The sequence below is a fragment of the Pipistrellus kuhlii genome, unplaced genomic scaffold (assembly GCF_014108245.1).
Source record: "Pipistrellus kuhlii isolate mPipKuh1 unplaced genomic scaffold, mPipKuh1.p scaffold_m20_p_99, whole genome shotgun sequence".
Lineage (NCBI taxonomy): Eukaryota > Metazoa > Chordata > Mammalia > Chiroptera > Vespertilionidae > Pipistrellus > Pipistrellus kuhlii.
The window spans coordinates 424,500-450,437 of record NW_023425605.1 but is presented as its reverse complement, the minus strand read 5'-3'; the positions used below and the strand labels follow the sequence as shown (position 1 = coordinate 450,437).

General features: G+C 62.8%; 1 protein-coding gene across 1 annotated transcript in view; it reads left to right on the top strand.

Moving 5' to 3' along the window:
* Nucleotides 1-2,931: 2,931 nt before the first annotated feature.
* The window catches only part of URB1 (URB1 ribosome biogenesis homolog), a 34,096-nt gene continuing 11,089 nt past the window's right edge, over nt 2,932-25,938 (top strand). Inside the window, exons 1-24 of the mRNA XM_036429085.2 lie at nt 2,932-3,183; nt 5,308-5,447; nt 6,009-6,160; nt 6,536-6,668; nt 7,001-7,097; nt 8,886-8,971; nt 9,666-9,791; nt 11,169-11,293; nt 12,684-12,879; nt 13,985-14,122; nt 14,739-14,912; nt 15,439-15,568; nt 16,097-16,213; nt 16,425-16,537; nt 17,650-17,769; nt 18,373-18,489; nt 18,860-18,995; nt 19,533-19,703; nt 20,520-20,701; nt 21,687-21,911; nt 22,410-22,595; nt 22,865-23,720; nt 23,831-24,032; nt 24,540-24,735. Of these exons, the coding sequence (XP_036284978.1) occupies nt 3,042-3,183; nt 5,308-5,447; nt 6,009-6,160; nt 6,536-6,668; nt 7,001-7,097; nt 8,886-8,971; nt 9,666-9,791; nt 11,169-11,293; nt 12,684-12,879; nt 13,985-14,122; nt 14,739-14,912; nt 15,439-15,568; nt 16,097-16,213; nt 16,425-16,537; nt 17,650-17,769; nt 18,373-18,489; nt 18,860-18,995; nt 19,533-19,703; nt 20,520-20,701; nt 21,687-21,911; nt 22,410-22,595; nt 22,865-23,720; nt 23,831-24,032; nt 24,540-24,735 (4,260 nt within the window). The 5' untranslated portion in view covers nt 2,932-3,041. The remainder of the gene's footprint in view (nt 3,184-5,307; nt 5,448-6,008; nt 6,161-6,535; nt 6,669-7,000; nt 7,098-8,885; nt 8,972-9,665; nt 9,792-11,168; nt 11,294-12,683; nt 12,880-13,984; nt 14,123-14,738; nt 14,913-15,438; nt 15,569-16,096; nt 16,214-16,424; nt 16,538-17,649; nt 17,770-18,372; nt 18,490-18,859; nt 18,996-19,532; nt 19,704-20,519; nt 20,702-21,686; nt 21,912-22,409; nt 22,596-22,864; nt 23,721-23,830; nt 24,033-24,539; nt 24,736-25,938) is intronic.

The window sequence follows — 25,938 nt, the reverse complement described above, 5'->3', positions numbered from 1 at the left end:
AGAGCCCGAAACTTCCAAACCAGATGTGGGTTCAGCAAATGGGCGACATCTGTGCTAATGCCTTGACATCGCTTCATTTTTCTTTTTCCTTTTATAATATATTTTATTGATTTTTACAGAGAGAAAGGGAGAGGGATAGAGAGCCAGAAACATCGATGAGAGAGACACATCAACCAGCTGCCTCCTGCACACCCCCCATCGGGGATGTGCCCACAACCAATGTACATGCCCCAGGCCGGAATTGAACCCGGGACTCCCCAGTCCACAGACGACGCTCTATCCACTGAATCAAACCGTTTTCTGCAGCTTCATTTTTCTTACATGCACTTTCTCATTTACTTTTTAAATATATATGTATAATAATGTTTAAAATATATTTTATTGATTTTTTACAGAGAGGAAGGGAGAGGGATAGAGAGTGAGAAACATCGATGAGAGAAAACATCCGTCAGCTGCCTCCTGAATACTCCCTACTGGGAATAAGCCAGCAACCCAGCTACATGCCCTTGACCAGAATCGAACCTGGGACCCTTCAGTCTGCAGGTCGATGCTCTATCCACTGAGCCAAACCGGTTAGGGCATGGCTGGCTCTTTTCACCGGCCTGGTGCCCTGGAGGCTCGTCCAGGGGTCAGGACTTCCTCTCTGTGTGTAGAGCGCATGGGTGCCAGCGAGCGCCTCCCCGGGAGGGGCGAGAGCAGGTGCTCACAGGGGTGCAGTGTTCCTCTGGCGAACACATGTACACCCTCTGGCAGAGCCTCAGAGGCGAGGGGCAGGCTGGAGGCCCCGGATGCTGTCCAGGTGCCGCCAGGGGAGACACCTGGGATTCAGGAGGTCAGCATCCCCACAGCCAAACCGGATGCCGATGCCGAAAGCTGCTGTCAATGGCGCCCTCTGTAGGTGAGAATCTGAATTTATGTCTTAGAAATGGTGATAGTCTGCCGAGACCGGTTTGGCTCAATGGATAGAGCGTCCGCTTGGGGACTGAAGGGTCCCGGGTTTGATTCCGGTCAAGGGCATGTGCCTTGTTTGCGGGCATATCCCCAGTGGGGGGGTGGGGGAGGGTGCAGGAGGCGGCTGATCTATGATTCTCTCTCATCGATGTTTCTGACTCTGTCTCTCTCCCTTCCTCTCTGTAAAAAATCAATAAAACATATTAAAAAAAAGAAAGAAAGAAACATCAATGATGAGAGAAAGTCATGGACGGGGTGCCTCCTACATGCCCCCCACTGGGAATGGAGCCTGCAACCCAGGCATGCGCGCTGACTAGGAATTGAACTGTGACCTTCTGGTCACTGAGCCCCTCCAGCAGAGCAATGCCATCTTATTTTCTCTTCATTAAACTTTGTTTCAATGGGCCTCAAAATTCTGTAACAGAATTTTTAAAAGTCAAGATGTTTCCATTAAATATAATAGTATTCATTTTTAAAACTAACAACCTCTCTCTCTCTCTCTCTCTCTCTCTCTCTCTCTCTCTCACACACACACACACACACACACACACACACACACACGGCGGGGCACGGCCTGAGGTTCCCTGTCAAGCCCCATGGGGGTGAGAGAGGGTCCCTGCTGATTGCTCCTTAAGGCTCCTTATGGGAACTTGGCCTCAGCTGTGGGTGCAGCCATCTTTGTGATGGATGGAGTGATGGTCAATTAGCATACTCCCTCTTTATTACCGCTAGGTCTTATTTTCAGGGGATGTCTTATCTTTCCATGCGCTGGTTCTTATTTTCAGGGAAACATGGTAGATAGGATTGCCAGGGCACCTCATATGTGCCGGCCTGTTGATCGGACAGCCCGTCAGCCTTTCATGCATAAAGATGCCCACTTGAGAAAAACAGTTCTAAGACCTTCCTTCCACCGCTGACCACACTATTTTGTGTTGTGTCCTAAGTAACCCAATTGTACACTAAGGGGGGTGTGCCCAATTGGGGGTGTGTGTCATAATTTCCTTCACGCTGTCCAAGGGTTTCTCCCTCTAGGCTTGTGAGATATAAAGAAGCCAAAGGACTCCTCTCATTACCGAGGTCTCACTTACCGCGTCCCGGAGCTGTGCCGGCATTTCCTCCAAGTACAGCCTGGCCAGAACTGGGGACCAAACTGCTCCCCTAGCCAGCGGGTTCTGATGCCCTGGACACGAGACCACGTGTGGTGAACCGTTAAAAGGCCGCCAGCCTGGCTTCCTGGCTCACTCAGAGCCTAAATGTTAGACTTCCACGTCATCCCAGAGCATTAGATGCGGCTTAAAAACACCGGCCTTCCTGTCAACGCCATTTCTGTACCTGGTTCCCTTCCCCACCCCAGGGCAGGGCCGGCGGCCTGTCTCCGCGGAAACTGGGACGCGGCGCCCGGCCGCTGTCCGCGGACACCTCCCGACGCCACGGCTCCTCTGCCCCCCGCAGGCCCTGCCCTAACCCTGCCCGCCTCCGTGCGGACCCGGGGAGGCCGGTCTGGTGCGGGGAGGAGGACCCCGCCTCAGCCCGCCGGCACCCCCGCCCAGCACCCCCTCACCTCCCCACCCCGCCAACCCGCAGGCCTCCCGCCGGCCAGGCCTCCGCGGCGGGCCAGCGAGTCCTCCGGGGCGCTGACCGTGCAGCTCGCCGCCTCGTGCCCGTGGGAGCGGAGACCCGGGTTCTCCCCCGTCCTCGGCCGCCAGCGAGCCCGCGGGGAGGCAGCGACTGCGGGGACAGGCCCCGCCAGCGGCCCGCCCTCCGCGCCGGCCCCGCCTTCCCACAGGCCCCTCCTTCCACAGGCCCCGTCCAAGCTCCGCCCACGCACCCTGCCCTCTGGCCACGCCCCCGAGACTCCGCCCACACCTCCTGCAGGCCCCACCATTCGACTGCCACGCCCCTCACTCCCCGCCTCTTCCGCCTGTCCCGACCTAGGCCCGCCTCTTCCGCCGGCCTTGCTCCCCGAGGCCACGCCCCTTCCGTCAGGCCCGCCCCTTCCGGCGCACGTGTGGACCGCGGTCCGGCGTTCCTGTCAGAGCACCCCGGAGCCGGGTCCGTAGGTGTGGGCCCCGCGCGAGCCGCCCTCGGGCATGGGGCTCCCCAAGAGGAAGGCCCGCGGCGGCGGGGACGGCGCGGCGGCCCCGGTGGGCGCGGCCAAGCGGGCCCGCGCGGAGGAGCTCACGGGCCTGCGCTTCAAGGCCCAGCTGCGGGACCCGCAGGGCGCGGCGCCGGGTGAGTGCGGGGCCGCGGCGCGGAGCACGTGCGGGCGGGCGGCCTCGGCCGGCGGTGGGGCTTTGCCGTCACCGCGGGCCCACTTCCCCTCCCGAGAAGGGAAACCGAGGCCGGCGGCCCCGCTCCGGGCAGCGCTCCTCCCGGGCTGTCAGCGCCCGGAGGCCGGCGGGCCGGTTGTGACGGCTCCGGGGACAGCGCCCTCCGGCCGGAGCACTCCCCGCGCTCTGCTGCGGCTGCCCGGGGAGTGAACACGTGCAGAGGTTCCCACCAGCCCTGGTCCCGCTCCCGCACACCGTCCCGGTGCGTCATCCTGCGTCTCACCCAGCCCCTGAGGTGGATCTGGACACCGAGAGGGAGCCGTTCTGCCCCTTCACGTTTTGAAAAGCGTGATGCCCCTTCCCAGCGCCATGCAGCCTGTGAGAATGTTATGGGGGAGACACGGGTGCATGTGCTCCTGTGTGGAAACCTGGGAACTGTGTCAGCATACCACTGCGACATCGTTTCTCCCAGGCCAAAGAAGTTATCCATAGCTCAGGGTTATTGATTATTGCAGAATAGCCTCCGTTTCCAGTTTGTCTCCCACGGATTGTTTTTGCACGGTTGAAACCCGCCACTGCTGGGCAGCGCTGGGAGATGATGCCTGCTTTAGCACAGTTTTCCGTGTGGTTCCTTCCTTTCTCGTTATTCACAAGTGGCTGCTATTGGCTAGGATAGCGAGTGGAAGTCAGACCGGCCCTGCCATTGGGAGCTTGCACACAGTCCAGTGCAGAAGGCCGGTGTCAATCAGTAAATTCCACGGAACAGTTCTGGAAGGTCCAGGAAGGCTCCTGGAGGAAGTGGATTCCAGCAAATGGTAGGATGGGGCGGGGCAGGAGCCCAGTGGCAGGAGAAAGCATGTTTGTTTAAAAGGCTGCATCTGCCGAAACTGGTTTGGCTCAGTGGATAGAGCGGCGGCCTGCAGACCAGGTTCGATTCTGGTCAGGGGCACGTGCCTTGGTTGCGGGCACATCCCCAGTGGGGGGCGTGTAGGAGGCAGCTGATGGATGTTTCTCTCTCACTGATGTTTCTAACTTTCTATCCCTCTCCCTTCCCCTCTGTAGAAAATCAATAAAATACATTTTTTTAAAAGGCTGCATCCAGGCACATACTCATGGTTTTGCTCAGAGAGCATCATGACAGTCGGGTGCAGCATGGAACAGGTTTCGGATGGAACCCGGGCTGACGGGTGGGCCTGGCAGTGAGCGGAAGTGTGTCTTTCCTGTGATGGGTGCGGATTTGTGTTTGAGTCTGGCCTCGGGCTTGGATTCTGTCCCTCTCCGTGTGCTCTCAGAGCTGCCTGTGGTCGGGTCGCCTCACGGAGCCGCATGGTAGATGTCGGGGAGCTTGGTTCTCACCCAGGCTCTCAGGAAGGCGCTGCTCCGGCTTCACTGAGACAGTGTTGACATATATCAGCGGTTGGCAAACTGTGGCTCGAGAGCCACATGCGGCTCTTTGGCCCCTGCGTGTGGCTCTTTCCACAAAATACCATGTGCGGGTGCACAGGTACAGTGCGACTGAAACTGTGTGGCCCATGAGCAGAAGTCAGTTTTTGGCTCTCAAAAGAGATTTCAATCGTCGTACTGTTGATATTTGGCTCTGTTGACGACTGAGTTTACCGACCACTGACATATGTGTAAGTCTGCGGTTGCTACATGCGTGAAATGACCACTTCAGGTTAGTGAACACGGCCATGCCTTCACATCATCACCTTTTTGTGGGAATAATGTTTACGATCCATTCTCGTAACAGCTTTCAGTGCATGACACAGGGCTGTTAACTGCAGTCGCCACGCTGTACCCTTCATCCCCAGAACGTACTCATCTTACAGCTGCACGTGTCCTGAGGGAGAGGGATCTGCTGGGTGGACAGCCCCCAGGCCTCCACATGGCTGTGCCCACCTTGCTCCAGCCGCTGGCGCTGCCAGAACCCCCTCCGCCCGCATCACCGCTGAGATGGTTCCTGGGGACCTGGCTCCTGGGGGGCCTGGTTCGGGGTGGGGGGGCCTGGCTCCAGGGGGGCCTGGCTCCTGGGAGGCCTGGCTCCTGGGGGACCTGGTTCCTCGTTGACGTGTACCTGCCGTTTCAGCCCTGGAAGCCTTCGTTGCTGCCGCCAAGCAGCTGCCGCGGGAGGGCGCGCATGACGTGGTGGAAGGCTATGTCACCATCTCCGTGGAGTGCGCGGAGGTGTTCCAGCTGCTGAGCGGGGAGCGGCCACCCGAGAGTGAGGTATGACTCCCACGCCTGTGCAGCTGCTGCCATGCCATTTGGATTTCCCAGGCGCCTGTGCAGAGGGGGGCCTGGCCTGTGCTGGGGTCGAATTCACTTTAGCATCATGACCTTAGGGAGGATTTAGGGGAAGCACGGGCTTCTTGTGGGTGAATAGCAGCGGGTGTGTGTGTGTGTGTGTGTGTGTGTGTGTGTCACAGATTTCTCATGCAGATGTGCTGGGTTTGGGGTTTGTCTTAACCTAAGGGAAACTGGTCGGATTGCTTTCTGGTTCCTGGAGGCTCAGAACCAGGTGTGGAACCTGCTTCCGTCTGGGGCTGGGGGGAGAGACTCTGACGGGCGGACTTAGACCCAGCCTGCCCGGTGCAGCGAGGCCCAGGCGTGGCAGAAGCTTCTCCTCCTGTCACCGGTGTGGCTGTAACAAGCAGTTCTCGTGCAGCTCCTTGTGGCAATAGGACAGGCTCTGAGGCCGGGGCCTGGGAGGCCTCATCCTGTGAGTGCCTGGCTGAGGCGGGCAGGTCAGTGGGGGAGGAACGAGAAGGTTTCTCGCCCTCCTCGCAGGTGCTGTTGATATTCCAAGCTCTCGAGGCCATCTTGCTGCGGACAGCGAGCGACCTCTCCCATTTGCACGTTGTGGGGACCAACATCGTGAAGAAGCTGCTGAATAACCACATGAAGCTAATCTGCGAGGCCCTGTACGCCTCGGGGTACAGGTGAGGGATCCCGGGGTACAGGTGGGGCATCTTGGGGTACAGGTGAGGGATCCCGGGGTACAGGTGGGGCATTTTAGGGTACAGGTGGGACATCTCGGGGTACAGGTGAGGGGCCTCGGGGTACAGGTGAGGGCCTCGGGGTACAGGTGAGGGACCTCGGGGTACAGGTGAGGGGCCGTCTTTCTAGCTCACATTACATATTCCTGGGTCCTCCTCAGACTCAGTTATTTTACTTTTATTTGAAATGTTTGTTACGCTCTTTTCTTTAAAGAAATAAAGCACATCAGCATATCTGCTTTTCCCTCTCCCGGTTTGGGGGCAGCCACAGCCGGTGAGGGTGCTCCGTGCGTCTGACTTCCCCACTGCCCCGTGCAGGGTGGCCCGAGCCTGCCTCAGCCTGATGGCCGCCATGGTGACCCAGGGCCCCGAGGCCGCCAGGGACGTCTGCAGCCTTTTCGATCTGAATAAGAAGACCTTGTACGCCCTGGCGACCAAGAGGGACCCCAAGGTGAGCCCTGCGCCTCCCGCATCCCGCCTCCCGCCTCCCGCAGGAGTCCTTTCCCCTCGGAGAGAGGGCAGTGGTTTGTCCATCCCTCTTTCGCCTCGGTCTTCACGCGCCTGGAGTCACCCCTGTGTGGAGGGCCATGCACCTTGGCAACCACTGGGCCCTGGGGGACGGGCAGGCCCGGATCCTGGCTGCAGGGGGCGTGGTGGGGTTCCGCACCCCGTCCTGGCAGGGAGATGCCCAGGGGTTTCAGACGTGACCTTGGGCGGGGGAAGGGGGAGGGGTGCGGGCGCTGCTTCCGGGGTGCGGATGCTCCGTGACCTGTCCCCGTCCAGGGCGTGCACGACGTCCGGCTGGCCTACATCCAGTTCGCCCTGTCCTTCCTTATCGCCGGCGACGACAGCACCATGGTGCAGGTGCTGGAGCTGAAAGGTGGGTGTGCCCTGAACCCGGAGGTTCCTCGCGAGTCACTGCCCCAGGCTGGCAGGAGTCTGCGCCCCGGCCTGCGGACCCGGGAGGGGAGGATGCGGCTCCTGGCGTGGTCAGTGCGAACTCGGTGCTCTGACTGTGTGGGCTGCGTCTGGGCGGGGCACAGGCACACGCTGCAGACGGGCCCTGGGCCAGGTCCCAGCCCGAGTCCCGGTGCTCAGTCACTGAGCCGGGGTCATCTCATCTGTACCCGAGGAGCCCTCACCTGTACCCCGAGGCCCCCTACCTGTACCCGGTGCTCTGTCACTGAGCCGGGGTCACCTCACCTGTACCCCGAGGCCCCCCACCTGTACCCGGTGCTCAGTCACTGAGCCGGGTCACCTCACCTGTACCCCGAGGCCCCCCACCTGTACCCGGTGCTCAGTCACTGAGCCGGGGTCACCTCACCTGTACCCCGAGGCCCCCCACCTGTACCCGGTGCTCAGTCACTGAGCCGGGGTCACCTCACCTGTACCCCGAGGCCCCCCACCTGTACCCGGTGCTCAGTCACTGAGCCGGGGTCACCTCATCTACCTGTACCCTGAAGCCCCCCACCTGTACCCGAGGAGCCCTCACCTGTACCCCGAGGCCCCCCACCTGTACCCGGTGCTCAGTCACTGAGCTGGGTTCACCACAGTGTCGGTGCTGCTACTCCCAGGAGCCCCATCACTTCCCCTCCAGGAGGCGGCGGCGTGTGGCTGTGTGAGGCCCTGCCTCAGAGGGGCTCAGCGGACAGTGAGCGCAGCGCCTGGACTCCCGGTCCTGGGCATGCTCAGTGCGACCCTCGGGGTCCAGCCCTGTCGGTGGGAGGCCACCCCTGTAAGGACGGAGCTGGGGTCCCATCGGTGCTGCTGCGCAGGGTGCAGGTGCAGCAGGCATGCGCTCCAGTTCCTGGGGCATTGGGCCAGGCGCAGCGCAACCCTTAGCATGCTCGGTGCAGCCAGGCCAGCCCGCTCGCTTGTCCTAAGAGGAACAGGGGTGCGAGAGGGGGGTTGTTGGGAGCCGTCCTCCTGTTAGCTGGGAGTTAGCCCTCATCACCGGCAGGCATTGGGGAGCACGAGGACGGTGTGGGGGGCGCCACTGCTGCAGTGAGGGGTCGTGACTCACATCAGGCTTCCTTAGCCTGTGATGGGGACATGCTTGGTCATGAAACAGTACATGTGACCCCATGTCACTGAAAGTTAAACATCTTAGTGTGGACACGCCAGGAGGTTGGCAGGCAGCTGGGAACCCTAAGATCAGTAGAGTTGACCTTGACCTCTGGCTGTGGGGTTAACGCTGGATTCCAACTCCCATACTGCAGTGTGTCCGGTGTTCCCCGGCTTTTCTTTCTCTGACCCGCTCTCCCATAATTGTGCCGGGAAACATGTACGTTCTCTGTGCCTGTGCTGGCCCAGTCCTGGGGTCACAGGCACCCCAAATTCTACCACCACCATCACTTTAAAGAAATCTCTGAGCAAGTCTAAGCACAGAGAATTATGGGAAATAGTCATAGTGCATGTTGCCTTTGGAGAGGAGTGTGAAGTTCATTTTCCGCTGTTACCGTGAGAGACGGGAAGCAGGACAGGACTGGGCGCCGCCGAGGCTCTCGTGGTTCTGTCTGCAGATGGGACCCTTGGCATGGAGCGGCTGCTGCCTAACGAGAGGGCAGAACTTTCCAGAAGAAAGGGAGGCCTGGCTGCTGTGCCCTGAGGAGGTGCCGTCCTCGGGCCGGTCAGATGAGGTTCAGTGCTCGCACTTATTTCCTTTCAGAGTTCCTCCCCTGCGTCTTCTCCTCAGGCGTCAAGGAGGACCGGATCTCCACGGTCGAGATGCTGCTGTCCACACTGCAGACAAAGGTGCGCCTGGTGCCCACACGTGACGGCCGTGGTGGTGCTTTGCGCCGTCTCACGTGTCTGTTACAAGCATCTCGGGGGGATTGTAAAACCTGTGCACGGACCCCGTGACCCAGCAGCCCCTGACCGTGTACACGCCTGCCCACGTACACGCTGTCGGAGGCCGTGGCCTGGGAGTCGGGTAGAAATGGCGATGGCACCGTGAACCCAGCGCAGCGGCCTCCCTGGCATCCGCGATTCTGAGGCGTGGCTGTCAGCATGGGAACTGCAGCTGCGTCCTGCGGTCAAACGGGGGGGGGGGGGGGGGGGGCGGGGGAGGGTGTGTGTGTGTGTGTGTGTATTGGTGACTTTGTTTTTTTCTTCATGTTCTCTTTTTAAAAAAAAAATTTTTTTTATTGATTTTAGAGATGGAGTGAGGGAGAGAAGGGGAGAGAGAGAGAGAGAGAGAGAGAGAGAGAGAAACAGTGATCCCATGATGAGACAGAATCATAGATCAGCTGCCTTCTGCACACCCCCCACTGGGGATGGAGCCTGGAAACCATGACCTATGACCTGGTGCATGCGCACGTCAGCCAGGCTTGTTCCCTTTCTTTTGGCCAAATGTTTTGTCGTAAGCCCACGTTCTTTTTATAACTGCAAAAACAACCAACGCTCTTAAAAACGGAATTTCTTGACGTTGCTGTTTCTCTGTTTGCAGGTGGTTCACAATAAAAACATCACGAAGACCCAGAAGGTGCGCTTCTTCACTGGGCAGCTGCTGACCCACATCGCGTCCCTCTACGGCTGGAACGGGGTTGTTGACGTGGACCTGGGGCCCACCGAGGTGCGTGGCTGCGGGGGCCTCGCGGTCGGGTGTGAGCCGCACAGCCCCGACACCGACGAGCACACCCTTCCTTTGCTGTGTCTCTCCGTGGCCGGCTTCTTCTGGCTTTTGTTACGTTAGCTTTCCACTTAGGTTCAATGTGATTTATAAAGTTTCATTTTTACAGTAAGACTTCTTTTCCCTTCTCTGTGGTATAATGATACTTAATTTTTAAAAAAGACTTTTTATTAGTCCTAGCCAATTTGGCTCAGTGGATAGAGCATCCGTCTACATACTGAAGGGTCCCAGGTTTGATTCCGGTCAAGGCACATGCCTGGGTTGCGGGCTAGATCCACAGTGTGGGGCGTGCAGGAGGCAGCCAATCAATGATTCTCATCACTGATGTTTCTCTCTCTCTCCCACTTCTCTGAAATAAAAAAATATATATATATATATATATTTTTTATTTATTTATTTATTTATTTATTTTATTTTTTTAAAGATTTACTATTACTGTTTTTTTGAGAGAAGGAAGAGAGAAACATCAATAATGAGAGAGAATCATGGGTCAGCTGCCTCTTGCACGCCCCCCACTGGGGATGGAGCCTGCATCCCGGGCCTGTGCCCTGACGAGAATCGAACCCTGACCTCCTGGTGCTTGGGCTGACACCCAACCACTGAGCCAAGCTGGCCAGGACTGGACTTTATTTTTTAATAAGAAAACTTTCCCTCACCTGAGTGACGGCTTCATGTCCCGGTGGTGCTTGCCCAGTAGAATTGTAGGGTGGTGCCCGGCTCTGCCTCCTCTCGCCTGCCTCTTCGTTCCCTTCCATTGTTTTCAAAACTGCTTTTGGAGCTCCAAGCCCAGTTGCTGTAACTGGGACCCAGCACCGGGGGGAGCGCTGCCCTCGTCAGGAGCCTTTGTTTGACGCCGTCACTAATGGGACTTTACTCCCTGGCCCGAGGCCAGTGTCTCAGTTCTCACCTGAAATCCTGGGGGTGCTTGTGAGCATGGACTTTCCTAGTAGCGAAGGCTGGAACCTCCTGGTGACTTAGTAACGACCCTGAGAGCCCGGTTCCTGCCTTTGTCTCCCACCCCAGGGCCGCTGGTGGGGAGGGGTCCTGTGAGCCTTCACGGGCCTCAGCGCCACCCAGACACTCCCGAGGGGGGAACTCTGTTGAAAGGAGCAAGAGAAATCCAGTCGTTCTGAAGTTTGTGTGAAACGCAGGTTTAGACGTGCCCCCTGGGAGTGCTTTTCGGGTTGATGGGTGTTTGTTTTCATTCATTTTTTAACGGGGCTGAGTGTTTACGTTGACGTGTTTTCTGAGCTGCCCTGGGCCTGGCCTGGCCTTCCCTCTGTGCCTATAACTCGGCCTCTCCTGCATTCTCCCTCCCAGGCATCCGCCGAGGACGCGGGCCGGGCCCTGGTGCGGGAGCGCGTGCACCGCTTCCTGACGGACCTCTGCTGCTCGCTCCGGCACGGCATCAACTTCCACGACGCATCCCTGGGCACCGCCGGCCGGTGAGTGTCCCCTGACCGGAGTGTCCTCGGCCACCACCGGGGACTGTGAGCCCTGGGGGGGGGGGGGGTGCGGTCGTGCTGGGAGGACTGGAAGGGAACCCCTGCCTGGCCCGTCTCCCCAGGAGCGTGAGAGCTAAAGTGAGTATTGCACCAGCCCTAGATTCCTGGGGTGTCCATGCATGCCCCATCCCCCCCTCAGGAAGGCCTTCCCAGGCCCCTCCTGAAGGCGCTCTGCCCCTGTCCTTCCCCGGCTCTGCTCCGGACTGGCACGGCCCGCCCCGCCCCACGTGTTGAGTGACTGCTTGTCTTACCTGGTAGGTGAGGTGAGAACGGCCTGCTCTGCAGAGCCAGCGCGTAGCAGTGCTGGTGACAGTGAGGGCTGTGGCGTGGGTGCCGGTGGCGGCAAGGGCCATGGCATGGCAGAGCCGGTGCGTAGCGGTGACAGTGACACTGAGGGCTGTGGCGTGGGCGGTGCCGGTGGCGGCGAGAGCCGTGGTGTGGCAGAGCCGGCGCGTAGGGGTGCTGGTGACAGTGAGGGCTGTGGTGTGGCAGAGCCGGCGCGTAGCGGTGCCGGTGGCGGTGAGGGCCGTGGCATGGTAGAGCCGGCGCGTAGCAGTGCCGGTGACAGTGAGGGCTGTGGTGTGGGCAGGCCGGCAGGCTTGCGCTCTGGGGTCCGAGGGCCGTGCTTTGGGTCTGGAGGGCCACACAGTCCGTGGGACCCACCGCCCAGCTGTCCCCTTGCAAGAGGACGTGAGCAGCAGGACGTGAGCAGGCGTTGACCTTGTCTCGTCCATGGATCTGCTTTCTGTTCTCTGGCTGTGGGCGTGGTGTTCTTAGTCAGATTTCATTCCTTCATGTGACAGCACAGCACAGCACAGTTTTCCTTATAGAATTAGCATGTTAAAGGTTTTAAGCTTTTAAAAGGATGGCTTTCTGATCAAAATTATGTATTTTTACTTAATTTTTGAAAAATGTTTACTGTAGCCCTAACCAGTTTGGCTCAGTGGATAGAGCATTGGCCTGTGGACTGAAGGGTCCCAGGTTGGATTCCGGTCAAGAGCATGTACCTTGGTTACGGGCACATCCCTAGTAGGGGGTGTGCAGGAGGCAGTTGATCGATATTTCTCTCTTAGATGTTTCTCTCTCTCTCCCTCCCTCTCTGTAAAAAAATAAGATACATTTTAAAAAACATTTGCTGCATGTAAAGCTGCCCTGTAGCATCTTAGGCGTGGCGGGTTCTTGAGGGGACAGCAGACAGGAGGCTCTGAGGCCAGCACAGGCTGCAGGGAGGTGGGTCTCGGACGAGGCTGTGACCCTCCCGCTGACCACTCCTCCTCCTCCTCCTCCTCCTCCTCCTCCTCCTCCTCCTCCTCCTCCCCCTCCTCTGCAGAGGAGGGAACCTGACCCTCCTGCACTTCCTGTTGGGCCTGAAGACGGCCCCGGACGATGAACTGGTGGCCGAGCTGGTGGTGAGCATCCTCCGAGTGTGCCCGGACCTGCTGCACAAGTACTTCAAGGAGGTCACCTTCTCCTTCCTGCCCCGGGCCAAGGCCACGTGGGCCAACAACATCCGGCTGTTGCGCAAGGTGAGGCTGAGGATGGCATCGCGGCGGGAGAGGTGGCCGTGACCCCCTGCGTGTGGGACGCCGTAGGTCACGCGGCTGCGGCCCTTCTCCGCGGCTCCTGTTCCCCGAGCTGGACCGTGCTCAGCTGGGAGTCCCTGGAGCCGGTTTCCCCCTTTCACCCCGTGTTCAGGCAGCGAGAGCCCGTGAGCTGCAGCGGAGTGGCCGGGATGAGGGAAACTCCTGCTATAGGTAGTGTTTACATTGGTTTCAGGTGCTTAGAATAACCGGAAATTGGCTGTGGACTGTCAGTTGCTTTTGGTGGATACATAATAACTTCCCTCTGATCAAAGATGTTAAATAACACCCCTCGTCTACCAGGCAGTCCTTCTCCACACCCCCCTTCCTCCTCTCTCCTTCACTGTGGGCCTGCAGGCTGCCGCAGTGCAGGGTGGGTCATCCTTTCATTCTCATCTTCTCCATGGTCCCGAGTGCCTGTGCGCTGGTCTCTGGGGGGTGGGTCCGGAGCGGGGCGGGGCAGGTGCATGGCCTGTGCGGGCCTAGGTGAGAGGCCTCACCTCTAGCTGGTTCCCGAAGGAATTTACATAACCTCGCCAGAGTCTCTTTTTATCTGTAAACCTTTATTTATTTTTATTTTTATTTATTTATTTTATTGATTTCAGAGAGGAAGGGAGAGGGAGAGATAGAAACATTGATGAGAGAGAATCATGGATCAGCTGCCTCCTGCACACCCCACACTGGGGATCGAGCCCACAACCCAGAGATGTGCCCTGACCGGGAATCGAACCGTGACCTCCTGGTTCACAGGTCAATGCCCAACCACCAAGGCCCGCCATTTTTATTTTCCTGTAAAAGATCCCTGTCCTGTGGGGTGTCAGGACGCATGGGAAGGTCACAGCACTGCCAGGTGCCCGAGCGCGGCCCCTGCAGAGTGACCGGTAGTGCCGGCCTGGCTCGTACCCTACTGACGCCGGCTGGTGCCTGCTTCTCCCACGTGGGCTGGGGCTGTCCCTCCGAGCCTGGGCCTGGGTCACGCTCACTGCCGCTGGCCCGGCTGCCAGCCTCAGGAGTGAAGCTCACCTCCGCCCTCGTCTCTCTCCCGTCACAGATCTACGAGGCCCAGCCCGACGTGTCCCGGGTGTTTCAGACCCGGGAGTTCATCCCCTTGCCCCGGCTGCTGGCCATGGTGATGGTGACCACCGTGCCCCCGGTGTGCAACAAGACCATGTTCACCCAGGCTCTGAACGTGAGTGCTTGCCTTGCTTCTCGTTCTAGAATGTTCTCCTCATCCGCTGGTCCTGCAGGATGCACTGGACTCTGACTTGTCAGGGAGCCTCAGAGGCTCTCCCTGTGTCTACCCACCTGGGTAGGGGAATTCCTGCCAGGGCCAAGCAATGGCTGCCCAGCCCCTGCTCCAGTGGGAGGTCTGGCCCCTCATGCCGCCCAGCTGGGAGGTCCGTGCCCAGTGCAGCCTGGCTGGGAGAGTCTATACCTGGTGCAACCCGGCTGGGAGGGTCTATACCTGGTGCAACCCGGCTGGGGGGTCCGTGCCCGGTGCAGCCCGGCTGGGAGAGTCTATACCTGGTGCAACCCGGCTGGGAGGGTCTATACCTGGTGCAACCCGGCTGGGAGGGTCTATACCTGGTGCAACCTGGCTGGGGGGTCTGTGCCCAGTGCAGCCGGGCTGGGAGGTCCGTGCGGGGTACAGCCCGGCTGGGAGAGTCTATACCTGGTGCAGCCCGGCTGGTAGAGTCTATACCTGGTGCAGCCCGGCTGGGAGGGTCTGTACCCACCATGCTGCCCTGGCTGGGAGGTCCATGCGGAGTGCAGCCTAAGGACTTTGTGGGTTGACCCCCTCCCAGCTGGATAGCACGTCGGTGAGGCACACAGCGCTGGCCCTGCTCCTGTTCATCCTGAAGCGGGCACTGAAGACCGTCGACTTCTGCCTGAGCAGCGAGGCCTGGCAGGGCCCCGGCGTGTACTCGGCCGCGATGATGGAGGACTTCGTGCGGCTCTTCCGCGAGGCCCTGAGCAAGGTGGGCTGGGTGTGGCGCGGCGGGCACACCCCGCTTTCTGTGGGTGCAGGTCAGCGTCCGTCTGTGCGGCCATCTTGGGAGCTCAGGGGTGTGCAGCGAGGGGTCCATGGCCCTGGGGCCTGAGTTCCTCCGGGACCTGGAGTGCCCGCCCTCCCCCAGGCTGCTCGCACACAGGGTGGGGCTGCACGCACATGGCGCGGGGCCTCTGGAAGCCTCTCGCTCCCTCCTCCCCGTGGGTCAGGAAGGCCATGGCCTGAGACTGGCCGCTGCCCAAGCCAAGGTCGCCCTGGGCAGGTCCCCGAGGTCAGGGACATGTCTGTTCCCAGGGCCTCGCTCGGGGGACTGAGCCTTAAGGGGTGTGGGGCCGGCACTTGTCTCACCGAGTCTTGGTGTGCTGTTCGGGGCGTTGTGCCTCAGGTGGGACAGCCAAGGTTGGGATGCGATTGCTCCCACCGTTTTGTGCGTCTCGTCAGGGGGCTCAGTTCATGCGTCTCTCTCATGGACCCCTCTCTCCGTCCCCTTCTAGGTCTTCCCCGACCTGAACACCGTCGTGTGGGTGTGGCAGTCCCTGAGGAAGCAGGACAGCAGAGAGGGGGACGAGCAGGGACGGAAGCGGGACAGCGGGGTTCCGGCCGCCGGCAAGGCTGCCCCGGGCGGTGAGGGCTCGCAGGGTCCCTGCCTCAAACGGCCGACACGACGGCGAGAGGGCTCGTGTCCTCTCAGATAGCGTCACGCGTGGACTCTGACGTGTGGCACGGGGGCCCCTGGTGGGTCTGTCGGAGGGTGGGAGCCTCATGCTGTGGGGGGGGGGGAATGGCTGCGTGGACCCAGGGGTAAGATGCTGTGACTCGGCCCTGTTAGCCGGGCGGTGGACTCTGTGTCTCATGTCCGCGTCCTGTGAACCCGTGGCAGCCCCACTGCTGTGTCCTCTCCTCCCCACAGCCCTCTATGCACACGGCACCGCAGCTCAGACAGCGCTCTGACCTGTCCAGGTAGCAGCAGGGAAATGGGGGTAAACCCGGCTGTTTGAGCAGCTTGACCTTTACCCCGGGGTCAGTCGTGTCTGTGGGTCTGTCCTCCACGGGCTCAGTGCTCAGTGGACGGCGTTGGTCACCGGGCCCGTGCTGACTGGTCACTGACGCAGGACACAGACGTGTCTCCCAACGAGGCTTTCTTCTGCTCAGATGACGCAGAGACCATCCTGCTGAAGGCCGTGCTGCTGCAGGTCATCTGCCTCTACCAGCGGGTGGTCCCGCACGTGGTCACGCAGTACAACTTCGACTTCAGCAAGCTCCTGAGGGGTGCGTCTCCCCCCACTTCCCCCGCTGTGCCTGCCAGTCTCACCCCTCTCCCCGCCCCCCCCTCCCCGCCCCGTGCCTGCCAGTCTCACACCCCCCCTCCTGTCCGCACTGTGTCTGCCCCTCCGTCTGGACACGGCGCCTTCGTCTGGTCTCTGGACTGGGACAGCAGCGCCGGGTGCAGCCCCCGCGTGACAGGACTTCTCCCCGCCAGGTGTCATCTCCGAGCAGGCCCTGCGGGAGGAGGTGCCCCCCGTGCTGCAGCACCACCTCCTGCAGGTGGCCCTGGAGCTGCCCGCCTGCAAGTTCTCCTGGTTGAAGGCTCAGGTAGGAGCGAGCGCCCCTCTGCCCACGCACGCCTGTGGGCTCGCTGGGCATTCCAGCCGGTCAGCACCTGGCAGGCGGGGCCGAGGGCCGAGGGCGACAGGCAGGTCCCGTCCGAGGGGGACGTGGAGCCCGGAGGCCTGTACTCTCCTTGAAAATGAGGCACTTACTTACCCAAGAGCCCCGCCTGCTGGGCACTGAGTTTCTGCACTTTTCACTGGACTGTTTGGCTGTCCTGTGTTTAAAACCTTTGGGAAATAGCCCTGGCCGGCTTAGCTTGGGATGGAGCATCAGCCTGTGGACTGAAGGCGGGGGAGCGCGGCGCTCTCGGTGACCAGCGTGTCTGCTGGGCTCCCTGCGGGGCGGACGCCGTGCGGAGTCTGAGGGCTCACGGTGCGGCAGGTCCTGTGTGTGAAACACGGGCCTTACTGATTCTGTCGAGAAGGGGAGACCAGGCAGTTTGCGTCGACTGCGTGTTTCTTAGTAGTTCAGGTGGCTTCTGTTTTTTTAAAATGTATTTATCGATTTCAGAGAGGAAGGGGAAGAGAGAGAGGGAGAGAAACATCAATGATGAGAGAGGATCACCACTTAGCTGCCTCCTGCACGCCCCCTACTGGGGATTGAGCCCACAATCCGGGCGTGTGCCCCTGGCCGGAATTGAACCCGGGACCCTTCAATAAGACTTGAAACTTAAGATCTCGTGGGACCCGTAGTGTGGCAGTGGGTCTTTACACTCTTTACACGTGGTATTTCCAGAAAGGGGTGGGACGCTGTGGCCCTGGGGGCATTATATTTCTCCTCCTATTACCCCCCAAGTCCTCTCTCTGAGGGTCCCCTGCATCCTGGTTGGGGTGTCCTGCTGGAGGACTTCCTGTGTGCCAGGCTCCACACGTGCTCTGTCACAACTCGCTGGCCGCTCCATACATGTGCTCTGTCACTGCTCGGTGGCCGCTCCATGTGTGTGCTCTGTTACGGCTTGCTAGCCGCTCCACGCGTGTGCTCTGTCACGGCTCGCTGGCCACAGCTTAGCGATGAGGCTCTGGGCACAGGCTCGGACGTGAGTGGCAGGTTCAGTCCGGAGGCTGGGGAGCTGCTGACTCTGCTGTCCCCTCCAGGAGGGCCCGGAGGCAGAGCTCATTGGCGGCGAGCGGTCCGTGTTCTACCTGCTGATGAAGATGTTTGTGGCCAGCGCCCATGCCCAGCTCAAGGCGTCCACCAAGCGCCTCATCATGAAGGTGAGCACCCCGCCCGCTCTCGGCTCTGGCGCTGAGCACAGTCCCACAGCAGGTGCCCCGTCTGACTGCCAGATGGAGGGCCTCAGTCCCATCATTAGGCCCGAAGGTCCTGTGGCCGTCCCAGGCGGCGTCTTAGACGTGCCGTGTCCGGTCGGTGGCGTGCCATGGGGGGGTGTGAGCTCGCGTCGGGTCCTCGGTGGGTCCTGGCGGCCATGTCACTGGCTCACCCCAGGTTCACTTCAGACTGTCCCCGTGGACATGAGGGCGCTCCTTCCCACCAGAGTCCCCAGGCCCAAGAGGCTCGGGCATCGGGCAGGCTGGCAGTGCCAGCTGCGAGGGCCCCTGGAGCACGTGTGCCTGGGTTGTGCGGGCGGGGAGAGTCCGGGCCGCGGAGAGCCGGGCGTTCCCTGTGTGTTGGGGGAGCTGAGGGAGGCGAGCAGCAGCGGGACAGTCCTCCCTGCCAAGCACACGTGCTCTCCTGTCTCCCCCGTGGGGGCAGAGCACAGCATGTGGTGAGACTGTAGGGGAGTCCCAGCCCCTTGGCCTCCCTGGGGTCAGCCCCACAGAGCCAGGTTCGCTGACCTGCCGGCCGTCTGCTCGCAGATCCTGCGGGACACGGGCGTGTTCGAGCACACGTGGCGGGAGCTGGAGCTGTGGCTGGAGCACCTGCAGGACCTCGCGGAGCACCGGCGGGAGGCCGTGCTCCAGTTCCTGGAACGAGTGAGCGCTGCCTGGGGACCCCACGAGGGTCTGAGCCACGGCGGGCGTTTCCGAGGCCCCAGGCCCACAGGCCGCCTGGCTCTCCTGCTTCCTGCCGACGCTCGCTCGGTCTGTGAGACAGGAGCAAACTCGGCGCTGCTTACTGTCCTTCACGGACCTGCTTTTCACAGATCGGGATAACTGATATAAAGCAGCGACAGACACGGAAAGGAGGTCTTTAAAACCCCCAGAACGCTCTAAAACCTGGGGAAAGCTCTCCCTTCTCTGGGGCGTGAGCGCTGTCACCCTCCCTATTCTACCGGGGTGTTTGGGGCAATTTCCCGTTTCCTTTGCGACCTTCCGCCTGCTCTCCTCTCGGCCTCACGCCCAGGTGTTGCTGACGTTGGTGGCAAACCCCTATGTGTACACGGACAAGGCCTCCGACTTCGTCCAGGAAGCCAGCACGCTGCAGGCCGCGGCCAAGCAGGACGCCGACGACACCAGCATCCCCATCTCCCACATCGACGGTCAGTCGCTCCCCGTCCCTGGCCTGGGCTCACTGCCTGGCCCGTTAGACACAGAACGGAATCAAACCTGGTGGAAGCCCAGCCCACGTGGACACGCCATCACCCTGTCTGCTCACGTGGTGGGGGAGTGTGCGGCGTGCTGGTGCGCTGGTAGCTGTGCACGCTCACACAGGGCTGGTCTGAGCGCACAGGCCCTCCGTCCCGACCTCATGGCAGCCCGGCGGGCTCAGTCCTCAGTGTTCATAGCCGCTGTCAGCCTCGCACCGGCAGTCCGTCGGGATGGGTACCAGGTGCTGCCCGCTGTGCTCTGTGCTGCCTGGTGGGCTGTGCCTCAGTGTGAGGGAAAGCTTCCTGGCACTCACTGTTCCCTAAGGGGGCTCCTGCCTGCTGTCCCTGAGGCGGCGGGTCCTCCTCTGCTTAGAATCAGGACTGCGTGTTAAGCCTTCCCCCCAGGAAGCGGAGTGCGTACTCTCCTTTCGCTCTCATTCTTCTGCTCCCCTCTCCCCGCCGGCTCTCACCCTGTGCAATCCCCCCCAGACGTGCTGGACATGGTGGATGTGCTGGTGGAGGGCAGCGAGGGCCTGGACGAGGAAATCGGGTGCTCGCTGAGTGAAGACATGGCCCTGCTCACCTTCCCGTTCAGCCCCGTGGCCCCGGCCGCCCTGGAAGCCAGGAACAAGCTGCTGCTCGGGGCGGAGCGAGAAGCAGGTGCTGCGTGGGCAGACGGCATCGCGCCGGCGGTTCCTGTGGGGTGGGGGTGGGGCTCCAGGGGCCTGGGAGAGATAGGCTGAAAACCCTCCAAAGTGAGCTCCCAGTGGCGGGGGGCTCGGCGGGCAGGGCAGGGGCCGCTGGGGAAGGGCCGTGGGAGGATGAGTCTGACATCCCTGTGTGCACGCCTGCACAGACCCTGCTGTAACACCCATCTTTTCACTGCCTTTTTTTTTTTTTTAAGTGTATTTTTATTGGTTTTTGAGAAGGAGAGGGAGAGATAGGAACATCAAATAATGAGAGAGAATCATTGATTGGCTGCCTCCTGGGGCACACAACCCTTGAGCAGAATCGAACCTGGGACCTTTTAGTCCGAAGGGCCAATGTTCTATCCACTGAGTTAATCTTGACACTGAAGCCCAGTTTCTCGGTATTTGCTGGGTGTTTAGGCAGCTTAGACTCAATCAGTGCTCCCCGATCACAGTAATTGGTGAGATCGCTCAGACGTTGCCGCAGTAACAAACACGCCCCAGCAAGTCACTGGCTTAGCGAGTCCAGGTCTCTTTCTTGACCTGGCGATGGGCCTGGCCCGGCCAGGCAAGTCTAGTGGCCGTCCCCCAGGAGGCAAGGACAGCTGACACCCAGGAGGTGGTGCTCGCCTCTCCCGTGCCTGGGGGTGCCCCTCTGGCCTCAGGACCTCAGCGTGGTCATGTGGCCCTCGTGGAGCTGGCGTGGATTTCCCTGAACACGGAGTGGGTGTGTGGCTGGGCCACCGGAAGTTGGTCCCTGAGCCCTGCCGCTCCCTCCTTCCCGCAGGGGACAGCGTGGTGGCGTACCTGACGGCCGTGCTCACAGACCTCCTGCACAGCCAGCGGGACCCACTGGCACTGTGCCTGCTGTTCCAGGCCTACGACACGCTGGCACAGGGCTGCCTGCCGCCGGGCTCCTTCAGCAGCTACTACCGCCTCTGGATCCCGGAGCCCGCCCAGGAGGCCGCAGTGAGTGGGTGCCACTTCCCAGCGCTCCCGCAGGGACCAGCCTGTCCCACCAAACGGAGACGTTTCCTAACCTCGCTTCCCTGTGGCCGGGGGCGCTGAAGGGACAGACACAGGCTGGTGGAGCCACGTGCCCCTCTGGCTGCTGGGTAACTAGGCAGCTGCTGGGTCGGCTTTGGGCTGCCTTTCCCCCTGAGCAAGCTGCACTCTCGCTGTGCCGTCCTCCAGGTCCTCCATGGCCCTGAGCACCCAGGGCTTCCTGAGCTCCATTGTCAGACTCCACTCATCCCCTCCCCCCAGCCCCAGCACTCGTCACCAGCGGCCTGTGCCCACACAGCAGGCCGGGCTGGGCCTGGATGGAGGTGTGGCCGATTCGGGCTGCACTCCCGGGCAGGTGCCCGGAGCATGAGCGTCTGCCCTGCAGAGGGCACAGGGCTTCTCCCCTTTAAGAGCCTTGGAACCCCTGCAGCTGCACCCTGAGGAGGGGATGGCCCGTTTCCCTGCCCCGAGGCATGGTTTCCCTATGGGGGCGTGGCCTCTGATGGGGGCGTGGCTTCCCTGCCTGTGGGAGTGGCCTCCCTGGGGGATGGGCCCAGAGATACAGGCCAGGTGGGTAGAGGAGGCAGCTGGGAGCGAGAGACTGAGTGGCTCCAGAGCTGTGCTTTGCATCTGCTTTCTCTCATGACGAGCTTCCTAACAAGGCTCCTGGGGGTGGGCAGGGGCAGCTGTGGATGGCTCGCCCTCGAGGAGCCCCTGCCCTGCCTACGGGTGACTTCCTGTCCCAGAGGCCCTCACAGTGGCTGCGGGGTGCAGGCGTGCAGGCTCCTCAGGCGGTCTCTGTCCTCGGGGTGAGGCACCTGCTGGCTCAGGCCCAGCGATGGTGCTCTGTGAGGAAGGCTGTGCCTGATGCAAGAGCACACGCACCTGGCACGCCGCATGGTCACATGTTTGGTGCCCCTTCCTCAGGGTGATGCCTATCCTTCCTCAGCCTCCGCAGACGCCGCCCAGCCCTGCCCCTGAGAACCCCGCGGCCTGCTCCTTCGGCGCCCTGCTACAGGCGGCCTTCCGGAGCGAGGGCCAGGCCGCGCTGCTGGACGAAGCGGTGCAGGTGCAGCTGCGAGATGCCATTCCAGGTGTGCCCATGCACCGCGTCCTGCTGTCTGTGAAGCACGTGCTGCTGTGCCTGCAGACCACCGTGGAGCGCTTCCGCCAGGTGAGCCTTCCCCGCGAGGGCCACGGGCCACACCACCCGGCAGCGCAGCCTCCCCCCGGGGGAGGCCCGTGTTCTCCAGGCCTCAGCGCCAGCCCAGCGAGCCCCACTGCCCACGGGCCACGTGCTGCTGGGCCTGGCCGCTGGGCAGCTGCTGGCGGGACGGGCCGTTGTCAGACTCCACTCATCCCCTGCGGTGGCACCGAGGCACGGCCAGGCCAGTCCCTCCTTTGCGTGGCCACATGGTGGCTCAGCAGTGAGCCTTCGTCTGATGCAGCTCACGGAGCGTGGGGGTGGGTGGAGCTGGGCCCACCCTCGTTTGGCCAGAACAGCTGTGTGCGCTGGGTCCGGGTGCAGGAGGCCACGTCCTCCTGGGAGACGCCGAGGTTCCTTCCAGCCTGGCCTCGGGCTGTTCCTGGTCGTCGCACCCGGTCAGGGAGGGACGGCACCGCCTGGGGACTGGCTGCCTTCCCAGCCTGAGGTGCCTGGCTCTCCCCACAGCTGGGCAGGGCGGCGGGGCCCCCCCTCCTGCAGCTGCTCCTGGACCTGCTCCGGCTCCTGGTGCTGCACTGCGCGCAGCTGGACACCCAGAACCGGGAGAAGAGAGAGGCTGCGCGGGCCGAGGCCGAGGCCGACCTCTTCCTGGACGCGGAGGCCGCGGCCTCGCTGGAGCTGGCTGGCGACACGGTGGGTGGCCTGCATGGCCGTCCTCACCGAGGGACGGGCGGTTTGCTGCAGAGAGTTCAGGCTGAATCCTGGGACCTGCAGGCTGAGGTGCTGCCCAGGGCCCGGTCCAGCCCTCAACGTCGTGCTGGGAGCTGTGTGACAGTGGGGTCCGGCGTGGCCCGGGCCCGGGGGTGGGGGTGCTGAGCTCCCCTGAGGGGGGCTTCCATCCTGTTCAGCTCGGTGAAGGCTCCACTGGCCTGGCCCCTGAGCGTGCCGTCTCTGTCTTCCAGACGCTGGAGGAGGTGCTGGCGGCCACGCTCCGCCACCCCACGCTGGAGGGCTGGTTCCTGGCCCTGGAGCGGCAGGCCCTGCCCCCGCACACGCTCAGCCCCGTGCTCGCCAAGCTCCTGGGGGCCCACCTCACTGCAGGGGTCCTGCCGCTGCTGACGGCGTGCGCCCCGATCCTCCAGGGCCGCGGGCAGCTTGGCCTGCTGGCCGGGTACTCGGAGGCCGTCGCCCAGAACATGCTGAGGGAGCTGCGGGCCCGGAGGGCGGGCACAGCCACTGCACCGGCCAAGGCCCTCCCGCAGATCGAGGCCCTGCGGGCACTGCACACCTACATGGAGGGCGCCCAGCTCCGCGAGGTCACGCTGGCCCTGCTGAGCCTGCCCGAGGCCCAGCTGCTGGCCCCCCGGCCCGCGCCGGCGGCCGGGAAGGAGCGGCGCCTGAGTGCGCTCGGCAAGGCCCTGGTCCAGCTGCTGACCGCCGGCCCCCGGGACCAGCTGCCGAGCGGCCAGCTGCTCTGGGCCGCAGAGTACGTGCGGGGCCTGGGGGCGCTGCTGCCCGCGCTGGCCGTGGGCGAGCTGGACGCTGTGCTCCTGCGCTGCCTGCAGCGGGAGCCCGAGCTGGCGGCCGCGGTGGGGGCCGGCCTGCTGGACTACTGCCTGGCGCGGCGCACGCCGGCCGCCCTGGGCATCGCGGAGCTGCTGGTGCGGTGCAGCTGGCCCCACCTGCTGCGCTTCGAGCTGTGGTGCCGGCGGCCGGGCGCGGGGCCCCGCCTGCAGGAGGGCCTGGAGGACGTCCTGCCCCTGGTGCACGGCTACCTCCAGCGCCGGGCCCAGGGCCGCCCCACCCGCCCTGCAGCAGGTACTCGGCGGCGGGCAGCCGGGCGGCGGGCCGCTCGTTAGCTCTGGGCTCCGTGGGCTGGGGGGTCAGCTCCCTTCCCCAGCGTCTGACCGCCTCCCGTGTCCGCCCAGCGCCCTCCGCTGTCGCCCCCATCCTGAGGAAGGCCCTGTGGCGGCGGCTGCAGACCCGGCTCCTCGGTGCTGACGGGCCCCCGGAGGCTGGGCTGCACGCCGAGGTCCTGGCCCAGCTGGTCCCGTTTGCAAGAGCCAAGGACCTGGCCGTCCTCAAGGACCGTTTGCCCAGCTTGCTTCAGACTCCCGGCGGCCACCGGAGGTGCGGAGGCTGGGGGGCTGGTGGGTGCTCCCTGGGGCGCGTGCGAGCGGCGAGACTGCGGTGCTGGTGCGCCGTCCGGGGGAAGCCCTGTCCTGACGAACCTTCCGGCCATCCTGCCGGCGGGGCCTGACCCCTCTGCACAGGGCTCTCCACCGGGACGGCAATGTCTGACGTGTAATTACAACGGGGGCGGGGGGGGCAGCCAGAGGGCGGAAGGCGGAAGCCACGGGTCCTGTGATGCCTAGACAGCCCCTCCTCCCCGCCCGCCCCCCAGCTGGAAGCTCGGGTGCCGGAGGTCGCACAGCCTGCCTCGGACGAGTCTGGGCGGGCGCCCTTCTCTGGTGGCTCTGCGCTCCGCTGCACAAGCGCTGGCCGTCCTCCACGTCAGGAGGGAGGAGGCGGCGGCTGTGGTCCCTGTGCCTGGGTAGCACCGTCCTCACGTCGGTTGTATCTAAAGCTGGAGGGTGTAGGTGCCGCCTCTGACCCTGAGACCTTGCCTTCTCTCAGCTGGATCGTGGCCGATGCCGTCTCGGCCGCCCTGGAGGGGGAGGAGGGGGCGGCGGCAGAGCTGGGCGTCTGGAGAGAGAGCCTGCTGGCGGCCTGTGTGAAGTGGCTGGTGGCGGCCTTCGGCGGAGGGGAGCCAGGCGGAGACGGGTCCCGGGGGCAGGAGGCGCAGCTGCTGCTGAGGTTCAGCCGGCTGCTGGTAAGTGCCCGCCTTCCCGAGCGTCCGGGCGGGTTCCAGGGGCGGGAGGGTCGGCCAGGGGTCACCGCACACTGCGCCGGGCATCGGCGTGGCTGGGAGGGGAGGGCCCGTCTGGGAGGCCCATGGCAGGAGGCAGTCCCTGGCGTGAGGAGCCCTCAGGGCGAGTAGACTTGAGCAGGCACCTGGTGTGTCTACGAGATGACCTGGCTGTTCTCTGCGTGGTTTGTCAGAAAGGGGTTCTGTTGACCTTGGAGTGTTAAACCAGCCAGGTTCCCTCCATGTGGTGGCTGGGACCCGCCCGGGCCCTGCTGGGGGAGGCCTGGTCCTCCAGGGCAGGTGCTGTCACATGTGTAGACACTGGGAGGCGGACCGTGTGGAATGAGCCGGTGCTGGCTGGAGTGGTAGACACGGGCGGCAGACACATGGCAGACACGGGGACGGCGCACGGGGGCGGCGGACACGGGGACGGCACACACGGGGACGGTGGACACGACGCACACATGGGGACGGCACATACGGGGACGGCGCACACGGGGATGGCGCATACGGAGATGGCAGACATGGGGACGGCACACACGGGCACACACGGCGACGGCACACACGGGGACGGCGGACACGGACGGCACACACGGGGACGCGCACACGGGGACGCACACACGGGGACGCGCACACGGGGACGCACACACGGGGACGGCACACACGGGGACGGTGCACACGGGGACGGCACACACGGGGGCGGTGCACACGGGGACGGCGGACACGACGCACACACTGGGATGCACACACGGGGACGGTGCACACGGGGACGGCGAACACGGGGATGGCGCAAACGGGCGGCGGACACGGGGACGGCACACACGGGGACGCACACACGGGGACGCACACACGGGGACGCACACACGGGGACGCACACACGGGGACGCGCACACGGGGACGCGCACACGGGGACGGCACACACGGGGACGCACACACGGGACGGCACACACAGGGACGCACACACGGGGACGGCACACACGGGGACGCACACACGGGGACGCGCACACGGGGACGGCACACACGGGGATGCACACACGGGGACGGCACACACAGGGACGCACACACGGGGACGGCAGCCGAGCCCTGAGCTCCCTTTGCGGTGGGTGAGCTGGGAGCCAGTGCAGGTGGAAACCCCGAGCGAGAGGCGCGTGTCGGCTGGCCGTTTAG